Source organism: Nymphaea colorata, chromosome 5 (genome assembly GCF_008831285.2).
Source record: "Nymphaea colorata isolate Beijing-Zhang1983 chromosome 5, ASM883128v2, whole genome shotgun sequence".
Classification (NCBI taxonomy): Eukaryota; Viridiplantae; Streptophyta; class Magnoliopsida; order Nymphaeales; family Nymphaeaceae; genus Nymphaea; species Nymphaea colorata.
The window spans coordinates 1,580,920-1,600,979 of NC_045142.1; the positions used below are offsets into that span (position 1 = coordinate 1,580,920).

General features: G+C 38.2%; 3 protein-coding genes across 3 annotated transcripts; all 3 read right to left on the reverse strand.

The window, feature by feature from the left end:
• Window positions 1-597: 597 nt before the first annotated feature.
• LOC116254631 (laccase-17-like) lies at window positions 598-4,480 on the reverse strand. The gene is made up of 6 exons (XM_031630145.2): window positions 4,292-4,480; window positions 3,697-3,848; window positions 3,237-3,481; window positions 2,950-3,081; window positions 1,834-2,808; window positions 598-1,237 (listed from the first exon to the last, which is right to left on the reverse strand). The coding sequence occupies exons 5-6, from the start codon at window positions 2,654-2,656 to the stop codon at window positions 1,101-1,103; spliced, it is 960 nt and encodes a 319-aa protein (XP_031486005.1). The 5' UTR covers window positions 2,657-2,808; window positions 2,950-3,081; window positions 3,237-3,481; window positions 3,697-3,848; window positions 4,292-4,480; the 3' UTR covers window positions 598-1,100.
• A 2,202-nt stretch (window positions 4,481-6,682) lies between these two features.
• On the reverse strand, window positions 6,683-9,160 carry LOC116254824 (zinc transporter 1-like). Its single transcript, XM_031630425.2, has 2 exons — window positions 8,528-9,160; window positions 6,683-7,345 (listed from the first exon to the last, which is right to left on the reverse strand). The coding sequence occupies exons 1-2, from the start codon at window positions 9,153-9,155 to the stop codon at window positions 6,954-6,956; spliced, it is 1,020 nt and encodes a 339-aa protein (XP_031486285.1). The 5' UTR covers window positions 9,156-9,160; the 3' UTR covers window positions 6,683-6,953.
• Window positions 9,161-11,973: 2,813 nt separating this feature from the next.
• On the reverse strand, window positions 11,974-18,082 carry LOC116254825 (E3 ubiquitin-protein ligase SDIR1). Its single transcript, XM_031630426.2, has 9 exons — window positions 17,792-18,082; window positions 15,899-16,040; window positions 15,732-15,786; window positions 15,588-15,640; window positions 15,272-15,503; window positions 15,023-15,158; window positions 13,927-13,975; window positions 13,308-13,433; window positions 11,974-12,350 (listed from the first exon to the last, which is right to left on the reverse strand). The coding sequence occupies exons 2-9, from the start codon at window positions 15,974-15,976 to the stop codon at window positions 12,225-12,227; spliced, it is 855 nt and encodes a 284-aa protein (XP_031486286.1). The 5' UTR covers window positions 15,977-16,040; window positions 17,792-18,082; the 3' UTR covers window positions 11,974-12,224.
• Window positions 18,083-20,060: the final 1,978 nt, after the last annotated feature.

A 20,060-nucleotide genomic window follows, 5' to 3' on the forward strand; every position in this document is an offset into this window, starting at 1 on the left:
TTAATTTATGTACATATATTTTGTAAACCATATATACGTATGTGTGTGTGTGGAGAGACACACACACACACTCTCTCTCTCCACACACACAAGCTTGTCTAAGACTTTTGGTATTTGTATAGAATATGACTTCTATGTATTGTGTAGAATATGATTTCTATGTATTAAGATTGGCAGTTGCTCACATAGACCCATATAAGTTACTTATTTATGTATTAGTGTTTTTCAACCATTTTACTATATATTTGTAGGGTCTAAGAGTTTTCACATGATCGATAGCAAATAGTGCAACATAACTGATTGTACAAAGCATATCATTTGTTAGATTCCTATAAATACTACTTATTTTTTTACCATAAAAGGTATGATCACAACACTCAATTTCAAGGGTATACAGTGCTCTACAAAGGTCTTGAAGAAGCTAGAATCCTAAAACTCTCTCCCCTTCCCTGAAGTTTGCCAACTTTAAGTTGCTTCGCATTTTACTTTTATTTTTTCGAAAATCATCTACTATGCTGACATAATATCTTTCAAACATTCGGTAGCGCACTTCAAAATGGTACGTTATTTGGGTTCGCTTGGCCCGACGGTTAACAATGAAATAAATTCTCATCAAGAGAAAACTTTATTAATTTCTCAGTTCTCACAGCCAGTGCAATGAATCACACAGATAAAACCAGTGACATATTCTCTTGTGTTCCACTGGCTTTGGCGAATCTCCCTAGCGATTCCTTCTTAGAAAGTTCTTGAACAAAGGAAGAACGACCACAAATGGGAAATTGTGACTCCTAATTGAACAGAAGAAGGGCGATTCCTTCTGCAGAAAGTTCTTGAACAGAGGAAGAACGACCACAAATGGGAAATTGTGACTCCTAATTGAACAGAAGAAGGGCGATTCCTTCTGCAGAAAGTTCTTGAACAGAAGAAGAACGACCACAAATGGGAAACTGTAACTCGTAACTGAACAGAAGAAGAGCAGCATCCGATCCAAAGCTGGCAGCAAACATCCGATGAAGTTATCATCTTCAGGAGGCAGAGGGGGAGTAATGCTAGATCGAACGAGAACAGAACTCCGTCCAAAATTTCGTTTTCTTCAAGGGTCAGGACCAACACTTTGGAAGATCGGACGGCGGCGGCTGCAGCTTCTGGCCCGGCAGTTCTCCATCCAGCACCACCCACGCCATGCCCAGGCCCCAACTCAGGTGGATATCCAAATGGCAGTGCATTAGCCATGCCCCTGATGCAACCAACAGAGATGTCAAAATTAATGATAAAAAGTAACAAACATATTTATATAGGCAAAGTGATTTCATGGAATATGTGAACTAATTAAATACCAAGACCATATTTTGAAAAAATATGAGTTGCTCATCTAATTTAATTAAAGTGGTATACGTAAATCAAAATATCCTTTTCGAAAAATGAATAATGATATTGACTTTTGGGAGATTGTTTTGCTTGGTTGGCATATTTTCAAAGTCATCGTATATATATATATATATATATATATATATATATATATATATATATATATATATATATATATATATAGTTTACTATGAAAAATGTAGCCCGTAAGGTCAAGAGCTGCGACTGCATGTCAACTAGTGCTCGCCGCTTATCTGCCACTGGCGGGAGCCAATGCATCAAATCACTCAAGGCGAAATATTCTTCTTTAAAGAAGTATTTGATGCAGAATTTTTTTTTCTTATTCTAGGAGCCACAAATTATGTGGATTAAAACGTTACATTCAATTACAATCAACCACCATAATAAGCATTTATATTATATGCTAAAGGGTTCATTAAATATGCGTGACAATTAATGGCGTACCTGGATTATCTGCAAGAAATCGAATTGCAGTCCATCCTCCACTTGGCACTGAGTACGTATTGCGTTCAACTGGATCGACCAAATTAAAATTGGCGGGATCATTGATTGGATCATAGTTCCCAACACCTTGCCCCACCACAAAGAAATTGAAGCCATGGAGATGGAAGGGATGGCTCTCTGCACCAAGGATGCCTGTGTCCTGCATCACAAGCTCCACGCTGGTGTTGCATTTCAACACCACCACTTTGGTGTCCTTGATCACCACGGTGTTGTTGGGGGGAGTTCCGGTGTAATTGAACGGAATGAGAGGCTGGCTAGGAAAATCCGGTTTGTAAACTCCGGCGGACTGGCCGGAGTAATGCGCTTGGAGCAGCGCGGTGGTGGGGAGAACGAAGGAGATGTTGTTAACGGCGGCTGAAAGCATGGAGCCATTTGGTCCTTGACATGTCTGGTTGCTGGCGCATGGACGGGTGCCGAGGCCAACCGTAAAGAAGAAGCGCATGTCGACTTTCAGAGGCACCTTCGCCGGAAACTGCTCGCTCGCTAAGCTTCTCAGCTTCATGCTAAAGTTGGTCACGGGGTTGGTGTCGTTGAAAGCGGGAAGACTGGGCATTATGAACGAGAAATTTGAAGAAGCAGGAGGAGAGATGTAATGGCGGCCCTTCTTGGTTTTGTATTGGAGAAGACCCACCGTGGTGGAGTTGTCGAAGGTCGCCGGACCGGTCACATGAGGTCTGGCTGCCATGAGGAATGTGGTGCTGGGGCTATATGGCTTGGTTTTGAGGAGCACATTCATCGTCTGTCCCGGTGTTACAACGAGCATATCTGTCTGGAAGGGCTTCACATACACTGCATCTGTTTCCACAACTGTGACAGTGTGGTTGGCAATAGTGAAAAAGAGATCTTCATCGAGCACAGCGTTGATTAGCCGGAGGAGGTAAGTCCTTCCAGGTGTCACGTTCAGCTTATAAGTATCTGCAAAAAGAAAAATTAGCACAGCTAAGTTTCTCGATATAGTTTTCAGTGGGTGTTAGATTTTGGTAGCTCTCCCAACTAAATGTATAGAAATGAGAAAATTGCTGAAAAGGGATTGCAATGGAAAAGAGAATTTCTCACTGTTTCTATTTGAACAATTGTAGAGCAGTCCAGGGAGGCCATTAATGGTGTAGGCATCAGAGACGTTGGGGCCGCCTCCTGTCTGCAGAGCCTGCGCGATGACAGTTTCAGGATCTACATATCACCATTCACCTGTGTATTGAAATCACACTTTCCTTAGTTATTCTACACTATAATGATCATGGTGCACTTAAACATAACGTAAAGTTCCATGGCTGTGCTAATTGGTCTCTGTCAAAATTATTGGATTCTGTAATGTTGGAAATTAGTGAAGATAGTGGCGTTACCAATTATAATGGGGACCTCTTTGTGGGGCTTGGGGAATGGGTAGGAGGCATTGTGCTGGGGGAGAATGATGAGGGGTCCATACACACTGGACCTCAGCCAGGAGTCATGTGCATGGTAGAAGAGGGTGCCTCTCTGTCCTGTGATTGTGAAGTTGTAGACAAAAGTCTGCCCCTTCTGCATAGGACACTGAGTAATGTAAGCTGGGCCATCAAACCACCCAGTAGTAAGTTGTCTAACCCCATGCCTGCTCAACAAGTGTATAAAAAACATAAGCTGTTAGATTGCAGTAACTGGCTCTTAATTAAGAAATTTCAGATGGTATTGGTGCTCTAGATTGACGGCAGAGCAGCGCTGCCTATCTAGCAGACGGATGGCATTCAAGGGAGTACACCTAACCTGATTGTGATACCCATTATAGATTTCTGAACAAGCAATCATATTTCATGCCGGCATACTTACCAGTGTATGGTAATGTTGTTGCTCACATGATTGATCACCTTGATGATAAGTCTGTCTCCTTCACGAGTTATAATCTTGGGACCAGGAACCTGGCCATTGACAGTAACTGTTGGCCTTGTAATGCACCCCTTTGTTATGTTTCTCAATTGTATCTACGAGAGAGAGAGAGAGAGGGACTCTATATAAGTGAGGAAGTGATCAAGGCATTTATTCACTACTGCTGAAACAGTTCAATTTTCTAAATTACTTATAAAAGAATGATTTATAGATGAACATATTTATCAATGCATTGCCTATTTATAGCATTGCCTATATATATATATATACATATATATATAGCTAAGAGCATCTTCAATTCACAATGAAAGAATCAATTGGTCGAGTCCCATTCAGTGGACTTGAGCAGCTAGGGGAAACTTGTGGGCAGCAAACAAAATCCGTAATTGCAGCTTGGGTGAGTCCTGGCTGAGTTTAAATATATCAGAAAGGAAGGAATTTATCTTTATCTTACTGAGAAATAAGAAAGGAAAGAGAAAACAAGGAAAAAGAAAAGTAATATCAAAGAGAGAGAAGCTATATATGCCCAGATGCATACTAGGAAAGTATAGTGTCTGGTTCTCCCAGTTGCCTGAGCAATTGCCACTTGACACCAAATTGCGCACACTGCACAAAGCACTAGAACCCTCAAACAAGCTGCTCTTTGGGAGAAAGCCATCTTGGCTCTCTCTCTCTCTCTCTTTCTCTCTCTCTCTCTCTCTCTCTCTCTCTCCGTGCCTGTGGTTGAATGTTTCAGCTGTGTGCTAATGATGAAGGGCTTGTAAGCTATTAATTATATAGGGAAGGGAGCAGCTTATTAGGTGAGATTTGCATATGGTACATGCCATCTGCTTGATCAAGAGGTAACCAGTTTATGCCATGTGTTGGTCATATCGACCTTTAGAGTAAAACCAAAGAAATTTATGGCATGCATAAAAAATATGAGTTGGGTTTTAGGCCATCTTTCGGTCTCAACTCTTCCATGCTCTCTTTTCCTGTACTCCATTTTTATGGAATTGATTGGTCATCTAGAGTATTTAAAACTGCCGAGTAGCTTTTAGGCCTGTTTCTTCACTGTGTCTAGAGTATTTAAAAGTGCAAAGTAGCTGTTAGGCCTATTTCTTCACTGTCTCTCTTTCTTTTCTTCCCTTTGAAAGAATTCTAGATGCGAATGTGCTATTAATGCATATGTAGAACTACCAGAAATTGATTTTTCACCATATTTATTCCTTAATCAATCTGCTTGTTCCTCCACATACTGGTTATCTATCTGCATGCATAAGCAAAGAAATTAACTGGAGATTAAAAAAGGCTTCTTTCTTCACCATTTTCTATAGCAAGTGATCGACATAGAACTGCTTCTAAAAGCTTATTTTTTAACTATAAAGTCCCTGGCAAGATGAAAGCTAACGTTAATAAATTGAGGTTAACATGAAAAATCAACGGCAACATATGGTGACTTCTTTTTGCTATGGTGTTGAGCTTGTGGACATTAATTCAATGTTAAAAATAACGATTTCCTAGAGATAGGACAGGTCCAACGTAACGCTCGACATGATTTACCGTCCATTTTCCACAGGATTGAAGCAAAGTGTCAATTTCTTGGATAGAACATAGTTTCTTAAAATGCAAGAGTCACACTAAACACCATTTGCTGGGCAGAAATTTTTGTGGCTTGCATGTTTTTGAGTAAGTTTTGAGCTAACTAGTTATTACTGTTGGTTTAAATATTGAATCAAACAACAAAATCTATTTTCTCTTCCGAACTAATTGTTTTCTTATGAGAATGGATTAAATTAATTAACGCCCAAATATATCACATCTCAAACGTTCATTAGAAGCTTAGTTTATTCATTATATTTTTAAAGTTTCGACTTAGAGACTAACTTTTTTGCTCTTGAAATTAAAAAATTCATGTTTCTGGTTGGTCATAGGTTTCAAATAACTGCCAAAGAAGAAAGTACTTTTTATTCGTTGTGCTTCGATCTATGATGTATTTAGAAATGTAAAAGGTTTTGAAAGGTCCAAAATTCCATATGCTACCATGAATTTCATGGGTTATATAAATATATCTTCTTACATCCAGATAAAGACCAAGTTAGGAGCTTAGCTCAGGAAGGCATTTGATTTCCATTTCTGAGAATGCCAAGAACAGGACGTCCTGCTCCTAAGGTTCCAGGAACAGGAAGACAAACACGGACTCGGCGGGAGGATGCATTTGATGTCTCTATTAGCATCATAATCTCCCAAGGGTCTGTCTTAAAGGTCTAAACCAATACTTTTGAAACAGATGGAATTGTAGTAGTTATACATCTATTTCCTTTAGTCCAACAGTCGTTCTCTCTGTTCCTTTCTTCAGAAGTTAATTTTCTTCATTTCGGCTACAAGATTGTGCAATAATCGGTGCTGCACATCGAAGGTATATATCCCGCGACTGGTGCATTGGGTTCCAGTCGGAACCTTATTTACAGTATGATAAGTCAAAGATTTTAAGCTGTTGTAGTCAAATTTAGCCATAAAATTGTGGCCCCTATAGTTGATTTGACAAGAATCAACTCTTAGTTCTGGAATTCTGTGCGGAAATGCCAGATTCCTAGGGACTTCTTTTATTGAAAATGTTCTTTTCTCAAACTAGAAATTTCATTTAATTAATGACCAAAAGTTTCAATAACATCTGCGCCCTCACTAAAAAGAAAAAGGAAAACAATTTGGGAGTTGAATCTGCCTCCACAAAACCACTAAGTGGGAATAATATAGGCCTGATATTCTAGTGCAGCAACAGCTCTACAATGAAGCCTGATCACAAAACTTGCTACATATAAGTGAACCCCAGTTGGGAAAACGATCAGCGATGAAACCACCCGAAATTTTGGTACCTTTCAAGAACGGGAACCAACTTTCATCTCTTGCAGTTTGAAAGCTGAAAACAATTTGATTGTTACTCAAATGGGTATTAGAATATACTTCCACAATTTGCAATACAAAAAATGCAAGACGCCACAAAGATAAGTTCATGTGAAACTCACAAACATAATTACAACGCACACGATAGACATGTTGAATCTCCACATCTGCAACTCTTGGTGACGGTTTTTGGAACTAACTAAATGCAGAGTTTTATTCTAGCAAACCAACCTGAAACAAAGGTCCCAACTGATACAGAGAAAAATTGCCTATATACACCCCATTCACAATTATGTCGATTTACATGAAATCCCAGACTAGTCCCAAATCAACACGACGGCAATTATTGCAACCCCAAGAAGAACCGCCAGGTATTTGTAAAACGGTGTATCAAACGGGGAAGGATGAAGGGGCTTGAAGCCCTTTGATATGAGATGATTAATGGCAACGTAGATGAAGACACCAGCAGCAATGGCCATGGAGATGGTGAAAATCCAATCTGCCACGGCCCCTTGAGCCGTTGCATCAATTGCTATGCCTATGCCAACCCCAATCGGACTAGAGATGGCAAAAGCTAGAGCATATGAAACAGTCATGAACAGTGGCCTGTCTGGTAGCATCTTCAACAGAGCAATGCCCATGGCTATGGCTGCAAAGATCTTGTGCAAGCTTATGGTCCACAAATTCCTCCATGCATCCGCCTTGGTACCTAAAAGATAGTTGAGAGATAAAGAAAATGCTAAAAATGGGAAAAGATGAAAAGAAACCTAAATGGTATACCTTCGCACTTAAAAGCCTGTGAATTGTGAGTAATGCAGTAGAGCATCCATATGTGGGAAGGGGAACAGTGAAACGAAATCCAGGACAGCTAAACGAACTAGAGACACGTGGAAACAGCTAAAAATCACGAAGCCCTAATAAATTAGCAGACAAGGGCATAGTTCTACGTGTAGTGCCACAACTTTTGTAGCTCATTTTAATATTTTATGCCTCGTGGGCAGTGACGCACCCATGACATATACCAACAATATTTTCATGATTCTTTAATGCGTTTGAAGGTTTTTAATAGCTCAACAACAAACAGTATATATATATATATATATATATATAGGAGCTCATTTTATACCTCGTGGGAAATGACGCACCCATGACATGTGCCAACAATATTTTTTTATGATCCTTTAATCCATTTGAAGGTTTCTAATGGCTCAATAATTAAAAGATTCATACCCACCGGTATCATTTTCACATATATATATTATATACTGTTTGTTTGTTGTTGATGGAAACCTTCAAAAGCATTACAATATTTTTTTATGATCCTTTAATCCATTTGAAGGTTTCTAATGGCTCAATAATTAAAAGATTCATACCCACCAGTATCATTTTCACATATATATATTATATACTGTTTGTTTGTTGTTGATGGAAACCTTCAAAAGCATTAAAGAGTCATAAAAAACGATTGTTGGTACATGTCATGGGTGCGTCATTGCCCGCGAATTATATATATATATATATATATATATATATATAATACTTTTATGCGATTAAATAATTAAAAGATCCATAACCACCAGTATCATCTTCCAAACAAGTTGCAAACTCGTCTCAAGAACCGAAAGATCACGGTTCCTGTCCTTGTCAGGTTCGGAGATCATTTGAAAATACAAATATTTTTGAACGATTCAGCTTTCAAAACCAATTTTTTTCTATTTCTTTTGAAAGCTCTAGCTGTGCAGACATGCTTTTCTAGTCGGTTGAAAGCCAAACCTCTGTTCTTAGCTAGATTGATGTTCAGACAGGAATTACAAGAATCAGGTGCTCTTAATGCGCTAAAACTTCTGAATACCATTGAAGGTCTAAGATTGGAACGAAGAATGTTAAGTACCTGAAAGACCCACTGCAATTCCCTCAAAAACGGAATGAAAGCAGAGAGCAAGAATAAGCAAGATGGTATCCCCAACATTGGTTGTCTTAGCAAGGGTAGGAGGGACCTCCATCCTGTGACCTCCGTCCCCAGCCTCAAGCTCCTTCCCTTCTACCACTTCAACTCTAGATTCCCTGCTTCCCCTGGCAACAATCCACTGTATCAAACAGTCACTCAGCATCGTCAGCAAGAAACCAGCACAGGCCAGCATGAAGGTGAAAGGGTAGGCGTTGGTAGTAAGGGTGGTGAAGGTACTGGTGGAATCCCCCAAGAAGTGCATTATGGCAGTCCCCAAGAAAACCCCGCCGGCAAACTGTGTGCCAAGCAGAAGAAAACTCTCATTCCATCTCAGAAAATATGGGGAAACACCAGCCAGGAATGTGCTCACTAGCATGATTACTAGGCAGTATATCTTGACATCTATGAGGCTCCTGGAGTGCAGAGAGTCCGTGGTGGCGCTTGTGGATGTGCTTGAATCATTTGAAGAACTTGATCCATGTGCTTCCACTGGAACCAAGAGATCTGCTAAGATCAGAATTGCTGTTGCTGCAATGGCTTTCAGAGGGGTCATGGAGCCGCTTCCTGCCATGACTAAATCACTAGCTGCATGTTGTTGATATGTTTTAAAAGGTATATATATATATGTGTGTGTGTGTGTTTGTGGACATTTTTTTGGTACTTTTGCGCAGTACAAGTGGGCTTTGATTAGTTTAAAAAGGTTGTACTACACAAGGTTTGACATTCGGATTTTGGCACCTACCCAAGATAGAAGCATCTGAAGGGAAGGTGCAACTCATTTCAACAATATGGGTAGCCATTTCTCCGGAATTTTTGCTGTCTGACTTGGTCTTTGAAGGCCTACAAAAATGTTCCTGTGTTTCTTCTTCTTTACTTTAACTGTGTAAGAACGTGTTTGGAAATGAATGTAACTTCAGATATCTCCACTGTTCATTTTGCGTATGCTGCTATCCTAACGTGGTATTCGTGCATATATATATATATATATATATATACACATACACACGCACAATGTCAACCTGACAGCTCAAGTAGGTTAGGATGCATTTCTATGCGGGGAGATATGATGGCTCCACATAAGTTTTGCAGAATAGAAAAGAAAAAGGAAAGCCCTTTGAGAAATAAAAAAATAAAAATAAACACTCATGCTTGAATATTTTATATTCAGCGTCTTGAATTAGAGTAGTCAAGCAATCAAGTGAAGGATTTTCAAATTTTATTGCAAAGCAGCGGGCTTTGCTGACAAACTCATTAATTAATTGCCTTCCTGCTGAGGTCAAATGTACCATTCGCATCATCTGTCGCCCATTCTTCCATTGTTTGAAGATTATTTTAGCCCAATGTAGCATTTTCATTCTACCAAACTAGTAATAAACCTTCCTCACGCAGAACCAGCCTAATATTAAACATATCCATTCTAGCAACGTCGTTACAGTCCTTCCTCACTTAGAAACCTAAATTCCTTGTGTTTATTAGTTGCAATGGCATGAAGCATGCCGTCTGAATGAACAACGACCCTTGCTCAGGGCCCAATAATTCCTGATTACCTCAGATTTCGGATCCATGATCCTTAGAAACGATCTTAAATCCTCTGCTTCAAAAAAGCGCCGATCATAATATGTTTTTGTAATCTTTGAATATTTAATTCAAGTTTCTCCAGACAGAGCTCAATCTTTAAGAATTTGCTTCCTTAAATCAAAAGAGGTCTAGAGTTCCATCCTTGAAATTGGCCTCTTGGCAGATTGTGATAGAGGTTTGTTGAGCTTCAGATTGCTCAGAAAGAAAAAGACCATTGTTGATTTTGATTAACAATCTGCCCAGTTCAATTTGATCGACAATTTACTCGAAAAGATTGTCCTTGGTTTTCTGTTTCGTAACATCTCAGATCTACATTAGTCAATTGAAGTAATAGCTCTGCAAGGAATTAGGTAAAATAATGATATTCAGGAGACAGATAACTTGACAGGCACTTGCTGCGCAAAGCACCAAATGTTAAAAATGGTGCTTTAGAGGAATTAAAGTGGGAGCAGGTATGGAGAAGATGATCTCATGACCTCAACAACTGGAAGCAAACTTCTGTTAAAGTAGCATTCATTTTCTAATAAGGCTCATAAAGAGGTCTGCCCACTTGTTTAGGGATTGAATTTTAGTTGTTTAAGTTATAGAACATTTAAGAGCATACCGCCCAGGGTGGGTACTGGCTAACCTAATCTGGTTGATGTTGGGACATTGATTGTTCAAGCAGTTGTTAGACACGATCATGTTCTCACAAGTGACGAACGGTAGTTTCAATCCATTTGATTTCGAGATCGATCCAAGAGTTTGCCGGCTTGCAGAAATAGACCAGAATCACAGCGTAAAATAAGTACTGGCTCTGAATCCATCACAGTGGATTGTCTCGAAAATTTTGAACCTTGTACGTGTAGAACACAAACAGGATCCCACAAGTCCAAGCGCGATCGAAATCCAACAAGTCGGCTACATCATATCTGGTTTTCAATGGATTGCAACTCGGACTTTGCGTTTGAAAGGAGGCACATCATTTTTTCAAAGGAGCTGCTTAACGTAATACTATTGCCGTCCATGGGTTTGACCATAATGCCAAAATTGGCGACAATTTACTGTCATTTGTGTATATAACACTCTAGAAAATATTATGGAATGCCTAAAATATTTAATGTTCTCAGCCATTATTGTTGAATCGGCTAAAAATATTGACGTACGTCGCACTCCAGGGATTGCGAACACGTAGGTTATATTATATGCAGACATTTTACAAACGATTGTAGAAGACCGAGAATATTTACTTGACAACCAATATTATTGAATCCCCAAAAGGGTTTTGATGCATGTCTAACTTCAGCGGCATTAATCTTGCCACACGTTATAGAATAACAGATTTCAACTATGTGAATAAACTCTAGTATACATGTGTATATGTTTATCAGAAGAACTTGGTTCGTATTTGACCAGCACCGTTATCAATTTATCATCTATTTTCTTATTTCAAACGGGAAAAACAGTCTAAAACTCTAAAAAGTATTTTTCAAAAAATACAGGAACAAAGGGAATGGTATGGCAATTCAAATCTCAACAACTTTTTTCTGTAAAGGGTTCATAATTGATGCTTCAAGGCTAACTAGCAGCTAAAGCATGCCTTGAAGCATGTGGGTTCCACAAATTGGTTCACCTGTATGTGATCATTCTCAACACGCGAGAGGTTTTAAATTTTCAAACGTTTAACCATCTGTTTCCAGATGACTCACAACTTCATGACAACGTGACATGTGATCGTCAACAACCTGAACAAAATTTTTCCATATAACTCTTTATCATGGTTTGCAGCTTAGAGAAGAGTTACAGCAGATCATTTGTATAGAATATGTTGATACAGATAATGGACCGCTATTCCATCCTTAGTGTATAAACAGAACAGGATGCACAAGTCATATTACATTGTTGCTTATCCGGCCCAAGACCAAATGACTAATAATTCCATATGACATCAAGATCCTCCAATGGAACTGTACCAAGTACGTGCTGCTGTAAAATTTTCTTAGCTAAAAGGTTAAATACACAACAATGTTAGAAGGCACCAATGCCAGCCCAATTCCTCATAAACATGATCGTTTAAAACAATTTACACCATGGATGCAATGGGTGTCCCACCATCGCCGCTATCTTGCCATCTGGAATCTGCCCTAAATTTGCAGACAGGACACGTGCCTTGTTGTCGTAACCATGGATCAATACAGTTTGTGTGGAACTGCAACGAGTATCCAATATTAGCAGGCTGCTAATGGCTTATCATGCTCAGAGTTTTTATATCTCAGACATCAATCCCATGCTAGAATGTGTTGCATGTTGTAAAACAATGCAGTTTGGCAACATTTCTGGAGCTCATACAGCACAACTTTTGTGAAAATAAACAAATAAAGATCTCCCTTCATGGAACTGCATCAGTTACATAATTAACAAAACTAGATAAAGCTATACACACTATATGTATATATATATATATATGTACACACACACACACACACATATATATATATGAAATAAAAGATTCGGGAGAGGAGCCTTGAGAGAGAGAAGAAGAGTTCTCTACATGTGTCTGCATGTTATTACGTGAAGATACTACATGCATTAGCATGGCTAAAGAAGGTTGGAGAAGGGTTTTCTAGGTCATGATTAGTGTCTGTTTCAGTGTTGATAGCCATCACATCCCTATGTACTCCCAATCAAGAATACCACATTCACTAGGAAGCCATGTAAGCATAGTAATTTGGATGCAGGTTACTTCAGAGAAGAAATGTTGGATGACACTCAATGCATGATGCAAACGAAGCAATTGCACAAAAAGAAGTTTGTCAGGATCACTGTGATATTTGCCATAGTTAATATTTTTTTTAAAAAAAAAAGAAACAATAGTGCTTGTTCAAAACGTATCTTGCATCATTCAAGAACAAGGAGACGATCACAATAGAAACTTTAAGAAATTAATATGACAGCATAGGTGGTGACACTAATGTAAAGCAATATGCAGCTTAAAAACATGCCAAGGCTAAAAAAGAACAATTGCTTCATTGATGTCCACTCAAATATCAATACTAAACAACAGGCCTGTTTCAGCAACACAAGCATAAAGAGACTGCAGGTTTTATTTACACAATAATAAAAACATAGGAGTTTCTATTGGAGCAAAGATAATCGGTAACATAACCTGATGCAAGCATGGCAAGCTACGAATGAGTTCTCCAATGTTGACTTGCTCCAAGCAAATGCTACATGTTAATTCATCTTGAGTGTCTTTCCCATTTTCTTCTGACTTAGCAGGCTCTTGTTTCTTCTGTTTCATGAAAATGAAAAGGACAAAACTTGGAAATATCATAAATGGCAAAATATCAAAAAGTGAACCACATTACATTATTAGAAATCAGGACCAAAAGCTGCTTAAATAAAACAGAAAGAGTAACAATTGATAAGTGGAAGCTTATCAAAGAATTCAAGTTCCAGAGTTATTACCAACACAATCATGTAAAGATGATGCAAAATCTCACATGCTTCAGAGAATCCAGTTTTCTCAGGGAAAATCTCAGGAAAACAACTCTATCCAGGACAAACATACCATAAAAAATGAAACCAGCACTAGTACCATTACTAGTATGAACTGCCATCATTATTGCAGTTTTCTGATCAAATGCATACATATATAATACCAAAACCATAGGGAGAATTTTGATGAAAAATTTTAAAAAGCAATACTTGATAGTTGATACTAGTTCTGCCAGTGACAAAAAAACATCCTTATCCCAGATGAGATGGTAATGCCAAGGGAATACCTCTGCTGAACTCCTGGAGGAGGACGAATGTTGCATAAACATACTATCACTGTCAACAAAAAGGAAAATTTTCTTCAGAATTTCTTTTTTTGAACATTGAAACTGCTAAAGGATCACATGAAAAACCAGCTCAAATTTGCATGGACACTAAGAATGGATAATGTGGTGTCCAGTGATTCTTGCAACATATTCTGAATTTGATGTGACCAGAACACAACTCAAATGTCATTACCCAGCAAGACAAATCTACAGCTCCTAGCCTTCAAGCCCATGATTGTGATGAAAGTTCCAAAAACAATGAATAATAGTTCCCAATATTCTGGTATCATCTTGCAATTGGTAGAAGAATGAAGCATTGTGAGTTCAGACCTGCTCTGCCAAGAGCAGCTCTGCAACACTTTGGGGCAACCAAATGGTGACCCATTATGAAACAGTGATCATTGCAATTTCTAGGATGAGTCCTACAATGTGACACCCACATTACAATTCACATGATTCTGCTATAACCCAATCGTACCATGAAGCCAAATAACTAGCCCATATTTGCATCAATTTCTTTAAAGTCCATAGTCACAAATAACGTCTCGGAGTTTTAAATGGCGAGCTTTTTCTCGGGCATAATACGGCGGGCTTGAAAAATACGGGGAAAAAAAGGTATTTTTAAAAAAAAATAAAATACAAAAATGAGGAAAAATAAAATAAGTGAGAAAATAATAATACAAACATCAAAAGATAAGTAGATTTGCAACAAATAAAAAATAGAAAATGAAAAAAAAAACTGTTTGGCATTAAAAAAATGAAAACAAAAGTGAAAAAATGCGAAAAAAGCGTTTTTTTGGTTTTTCATGTTTTTTTTCTAGTTTTAAATGGCATATCATTTTCTCGCGTTTTTTTTTTCACAGTTTTCGAAAATAATGCATTTTTTGTGACTATGCAGTTTAACTTAAACAACAGATACAGCAGTGGTAAATGATGAACACATGAAATTTCGATGAGTTGATAAAATTGAAATTGTGAACCACGAAAATTATCATCCATGAAACAAAATCAGTACATAGTAGAAAGAAGTATCAAAATTAGGAAGCAGGAAACATGCCTGTGTGACTCATTTACTGGAGCTCGACGAGATTGACCTTTATATTTGTGAACAGGAAGAGCATTAATCTCTTCCTCAGTCATCGATGGAGTTCCAGGAGAATTATCTGAATCCAGTGCCCTCAGAGCATCATAATCTGCAAAAAATGAATAAGCCTCATTAACATCCTATGTTAAACAGGAAAATGCACAACACGTCCATGATCAGAAATGAAAGTGAAACACATAAATTCTATAGCATGTTTTATACCTAGATCATCAAATTCTCGGTCAAGCAGAGCAAGCTGAAGCCTGAGACCCTGTAATCTACCTCTTGTAGCAAAAGACATTGATGGAGGCACATGCAATCGCAACTCGGTGTGACCAAAAAGACCATTAGCTGTGGCCGCAGCCTGAGCTTGTGCATGAGCTTGAAGCTGTTGGCAAGTTGCATACATCCTAAGGCTTGTCGCCAAAAAGAAAACAGCCAATCCTATCCAAAGCTACATCCAGATATGAATTAATAAGAACATGCTTGAATTGTTCATAATAATGCCCTAGAACAAATCATATCATAAAAAGGATACCAGAAAGTTTGGGGACATTTGGTGTGAATTTAGAATCATGAACAGCAACACAACTGCATGACATAGAGAGACGATATTAGGAGAACATGTAAAACGAAAACTAGTGAAACTCAGATTGATTGGTCAACCAAGCTAAAAGAGTACCTGTAATAAGGAAAGCCATTGAGTTTGAATTAACCTGCCGCCCTCCATGTATACGCTGTAAATTTTTCCATTGGTTATCTCCAAAATCAGTAAATGTGTTCATCTTTTCAACATAAAAACTCACATAATCTCATTATGCAGAAATGGAGTAATGTAGATAACCATACCACAGAACGTCTTTCTGGTATGAATTCAGAAAAGCCACTTTCTATGTCTGCTCGAGTCCCTCGGAAAACGAAATTCATTTCATAAGAAATTGGAGTCTTCAAGAGAAGTGAAGTCTGATGCCTCCACAGAAATCCTCACATCCTGTCAATTCAGCAGGGACAGGAAGGCTAGAATAAGAACTCACACTAGCATCTTACAGTTGGTAATGTGTTTGTCACACTGTTGAATAAAATTTAGAGTGAATAGCAAAAATATTGAAATCTAATATAGAAAACAACTAAATGAATTAAATTAATAGACAATAAGTGAAAAAAAAAATAATGTCTTATTAATTATTTTTCAGAAACATTTCATGCCTTATATATTCCAACAAGGCCCATATCAAGATTGCATATTAATTAAATGCTCTGCTACAGAAGTCTAAGTAAGAATTTTAGTGGCCTTGGATCATTTCATTATGTTGACTAACTTCCATATACTTTACACTTTAGTTTGGAGTCTTTGGACTGTACCACTATTTCCAATCAATATGGCACAAGATGCTTAAAGAGACTAAATAAACCTCATCAAAAGAGTCATTTTGCAACCATCCCATTGGCCCAAAACTTTATGCATAACTCCATTGTCCAGTTTCAGGAAAATTGACAGTTTCTAGCATCTTTAAGGTCAAAACCTTTAGACTCACAACCTTTTCTAAATTTTTGAACTTTGAACATAAGAAAAAACCTGAACAACATGAGCTACTGAGTTGGCAACTAAGCTGACAGCAGTTATTTTTAGTTGAGAATATACTTTTATAGAAAAAAAATTGATGTACAGAAGCTTCGATAGAAACTAAAGAGAGTACTTGCTCCTCCAACATACAATAAAGTAGGAGCAACATCACTCAAACAGGGTTTAAAAATTTAATGTACAAACCATCTATATAAACTAATAAGAAGTAACTTGCTTCTTCCCAAAACAAGCTAGTAGCAGCAGCATCACCTAAGTAGGATTTACTTCAGACTGAAGAGAGGTGCAGAATATGAGATGAAGTTAATTTCTTTAGATACATTCGCAGACGGACATACAGACCATGGAAGAAATCCTTCAGCGGCAATGAGAAACCTTTGCTTAGTGAGTGCTTAGAGTGAGTGCCTTCTAAACAGAACCTAATAATGCACACTCCCAACACCACCATATCGTCCCACTAGATAAGGGGACAAAGGCCAACATATTGTTATCTCATTCAGGGGACAGAAAAGTATTCACAAGATGACAATGGTCACACTATTAGACAGAGCAGTCGATAGAAAGTTAAGCAAGACGGCAATAAGAGAACCACAATATCACAAATTATTAAACAATGAAAGTTTCCAGACAACCCGCCCATTTGAATGACTGCAGAAATGCCCCCAAACGAACCATGAAGAAGGAAGAAACCAGAATCCCAGCATTGACAGAGTGGCGATAGACTATACGGATTACCAACATCCTAGGACACAGAATTCACTAAAAATAGCACTACCCTCATAAACGACCAGACCAAAGGAGCAAGATAAATAATCTCATCTTTTCAATCCGAAACCAAGTGTAAACCGATCCCTGCCCGTATTCCCAATAACAAATGGGGCAAAAAATTCCAACCCAAATAAACCCTAAACGAGCATCCTTTTGTGAACTTCCAATTGCCAAGAAACTAATTAAAAATCTTTCAAAAGGTGGTAACGAAAAATCCACCAAAAAATGGCAAAGAATTTCTAGAAATCAAAAGCACAACAATAAGGCCAGCACAGTAACCAGCACTATCTACACGTAACTCCCACAAAAGCTCGAGCCAGTAGCAGATCATCCGCTTCGAACAAACCCAATTTGTACTAAAGTTGAAAAATGCAAGAAGTGGAAAAGATTACAAGGAAAAGTGAGACACGCCAAGCTTTCTGCTGGTCACGAACACGCGATCCCCGAATCAATCATCGCCAAAGGGCTCACAGCCGACGGAGTTGCAGAAATTTGAAAGAAAAATGAACATCAGCCAACGCATACATTTGGGGAACGACGATCCTGTCCGAAGATGAAGACGGATCGAGTCAAGACACTGTTCGTTCTGACGTTTCCACAAAAGCGTCTGAGGTCGCTCCTGCTGCACACCATCCTGACCGGTGAGGTTTCAGTCTCCAGAACACCCCGAGTCCAAAGACGCACGCCCGCGCCTGATTGACTAGGCTCGAGCACGACCCTGACTTCTCTTCGATTCATACCAAATGACGCTGTTGATTCGATCTGCTATACATTTAATTTAACGGAAATTTTTTTTTCTCTTTTGTTGTTTCTTCAGGTCCGAGCCCGACACAACCCAGACTGATCTAATTTTAATTTAAAAAATTACATAAATAAATGTAATATATAATATGATATTCAACACAACCCAGACTGATCTAATTTTAATTTTAAAAATTACATAAATAAATGTAATATATAATACGATATTCATAATGAAAAAATAAAAATATACAAAAAATAATAAATATAATAATATATTATTTACATTATTAGGCTGAGAAGGTCTGGCCTGGGGCCTCATTTTGCGGCTCAGGCTGAGGCCTGAAAGCCTGTTGGGTGTTGGGTATAGCATTAGTTGGAAATCAACTTTTGAATTGCAAGATGATAAAAAAAATGCATGACATTTTACAAAGAGTCAATATTGATATGCATTGGGCCGTAATTGCCATATTGACTGGTTACTCATAGGAATGTCACTGGACATTGAATGTGCCATTTTCATATCTGATTTATTATTCGAATTCTCGAATATAAATGAAGAAAAATCTATATCACATATGAATTCGATTGAAATACACAATTCAAACCTGTATGCATATTACATTCATTGTCACATCTCCATCTAAATCCAACTTTTAAATACACAACTGAATATGAAACACAAAATGATGTGTTAAGGGTTGCCTTTCAAAATATATAGATGTTGAAAATAGGATATTTATTTGAAACTGAATTTGAATATGAATCTGATTGGAATATTGGATATCTTTTCAAAACCAAATCCCAATTCAATTAAGTGACATTTCTTTTAGATCTAAATCAGACTTGATTTCTTCATTGGATGCTAATATTCTTTCATATCCAACATTTTTTAGGCAATTCAATCACATATCTTATCTAAACCCAATCGCATCCCTAATTGCATGTGTGATATAAAGGCTCATATAATCTTTTTGAAAAAGCGTCCAATATGTACAACTAGTGATAGCATATAAATAATCGCTTGTGTCCCCACACACACACACATTTATATATATATATATATATATATATATAATCTGCATCTTATCGGATGGCAAGAAGCAAAATTTTTAAAACTGGCAAGTGTGTTTCCTAATTCATATATCTGCATTGCACACTACAAATTTCATGTTTGTTCCCAACTTCTATACAGTGGTAGAGACAAGATTTTTTTTGGCTGATGGGCACTCGAGGCATCAAATCAAGTCCACCGCATGCAATTTTTAGGTCGTGGCAATGTAATTTTGAGTATTTCTTGTGAAACTTTTGACACCAAGCCCTCATGTACCTCCGCCACAGCTCCGATCCCAACAAATCCATCCACAATCAGCCAGCAAGGAGCCGGCGTCGGCGCGGCTGGCACCACCTTTACGACATTGCTAAGTTTCCGGCGCTGCCATGACTGCAATCACAAGCCAATGGTGAACGGCCGGCAAGCAATGGTTTCACGAGTTAGTAGTGAAATTTATGTTAACTGTGGCTGCAATGGAGTTTCTTTCCGTGAATTGTGGACCAACGGTGGTCCATAGCGGTCAATTATTAGGTAAAACTGACCTCACGGAGTTGTCCTTGTAACCTATGGTGGCTGGATCTTGCCCATGGTTTACGTTTCAAAAAGAGTTTTTTTACCATCAAGATGTTAGGAGAGTTACTCCAAAAAAGCCAAGCCTCTCTCTCTCTTATATTTCTATTTTATCGGCTCTCTTTCTCTCTCTCCTCATGTCATTGGGGGTCTAAAGCTGCTTTAGAACTTTAATGGAGCGCAGAGCACCTGTCAACTAAGTGTTGCACACCCGCCATTTGCAGTCCAAATGAGCAGCACCCATGAGATGACCAAACTTTTATCAGTCCACGAATTCAACTAGCTACATATTAATA

Bases quoted from the DNA above. Each gene is read 5' to 3' on its own strand.
- LOC116254825 (XM_031630426.2), bottom strand. From the start codon at position 15,976: ATGAATTTCGTTTTCCGAGGGACTCGAGCAGACATAGAAAGTGGCTTT. The intron at 15,504-15,587 runs GTATCCTTTTTA...ATCTGGATGTAG, and splicing joins AAATGTCCCCAAACTTTCTG to CTTTGGATAGGATTGGCTGT. The intron at 13,434-13,926 runs GTATTCCCTTGG...TTCATGAAACAG, and splicing joins CCTCCAGGAGTTCAGCAGAG to AAGAAACAAGAGCCTGCTAA.
- LOC116254631 (XM_031630145.2), bottom strand. From the start codon at position 2,656: ATGCTCGTTGTAACACCGGGACAGACGATGAATGTGCTCCTCAAAACC. The intron at 1,238-1,833 runs GTACGCCATTAA...TGGTTGCATCAG, and splicing joins ATTTCTTGCAGATAATCCAG to GGGCATGGCTAATGCACTGC.
- LOC116254824 (XM_031630425.2), bottom strand. From the start codon at position 9,155: ATGGCAGGAAGCGGCTCCATGACCCCTCTGAAAGCCATTGCAGCAACA. The intron at 7,346-8,527 runs GTACTTAACATT...ACTATCTTTTAG, and splicing joins AATTGCAGTGGGTCTTTCAG to GTACCAAGGCGGATGCATGG.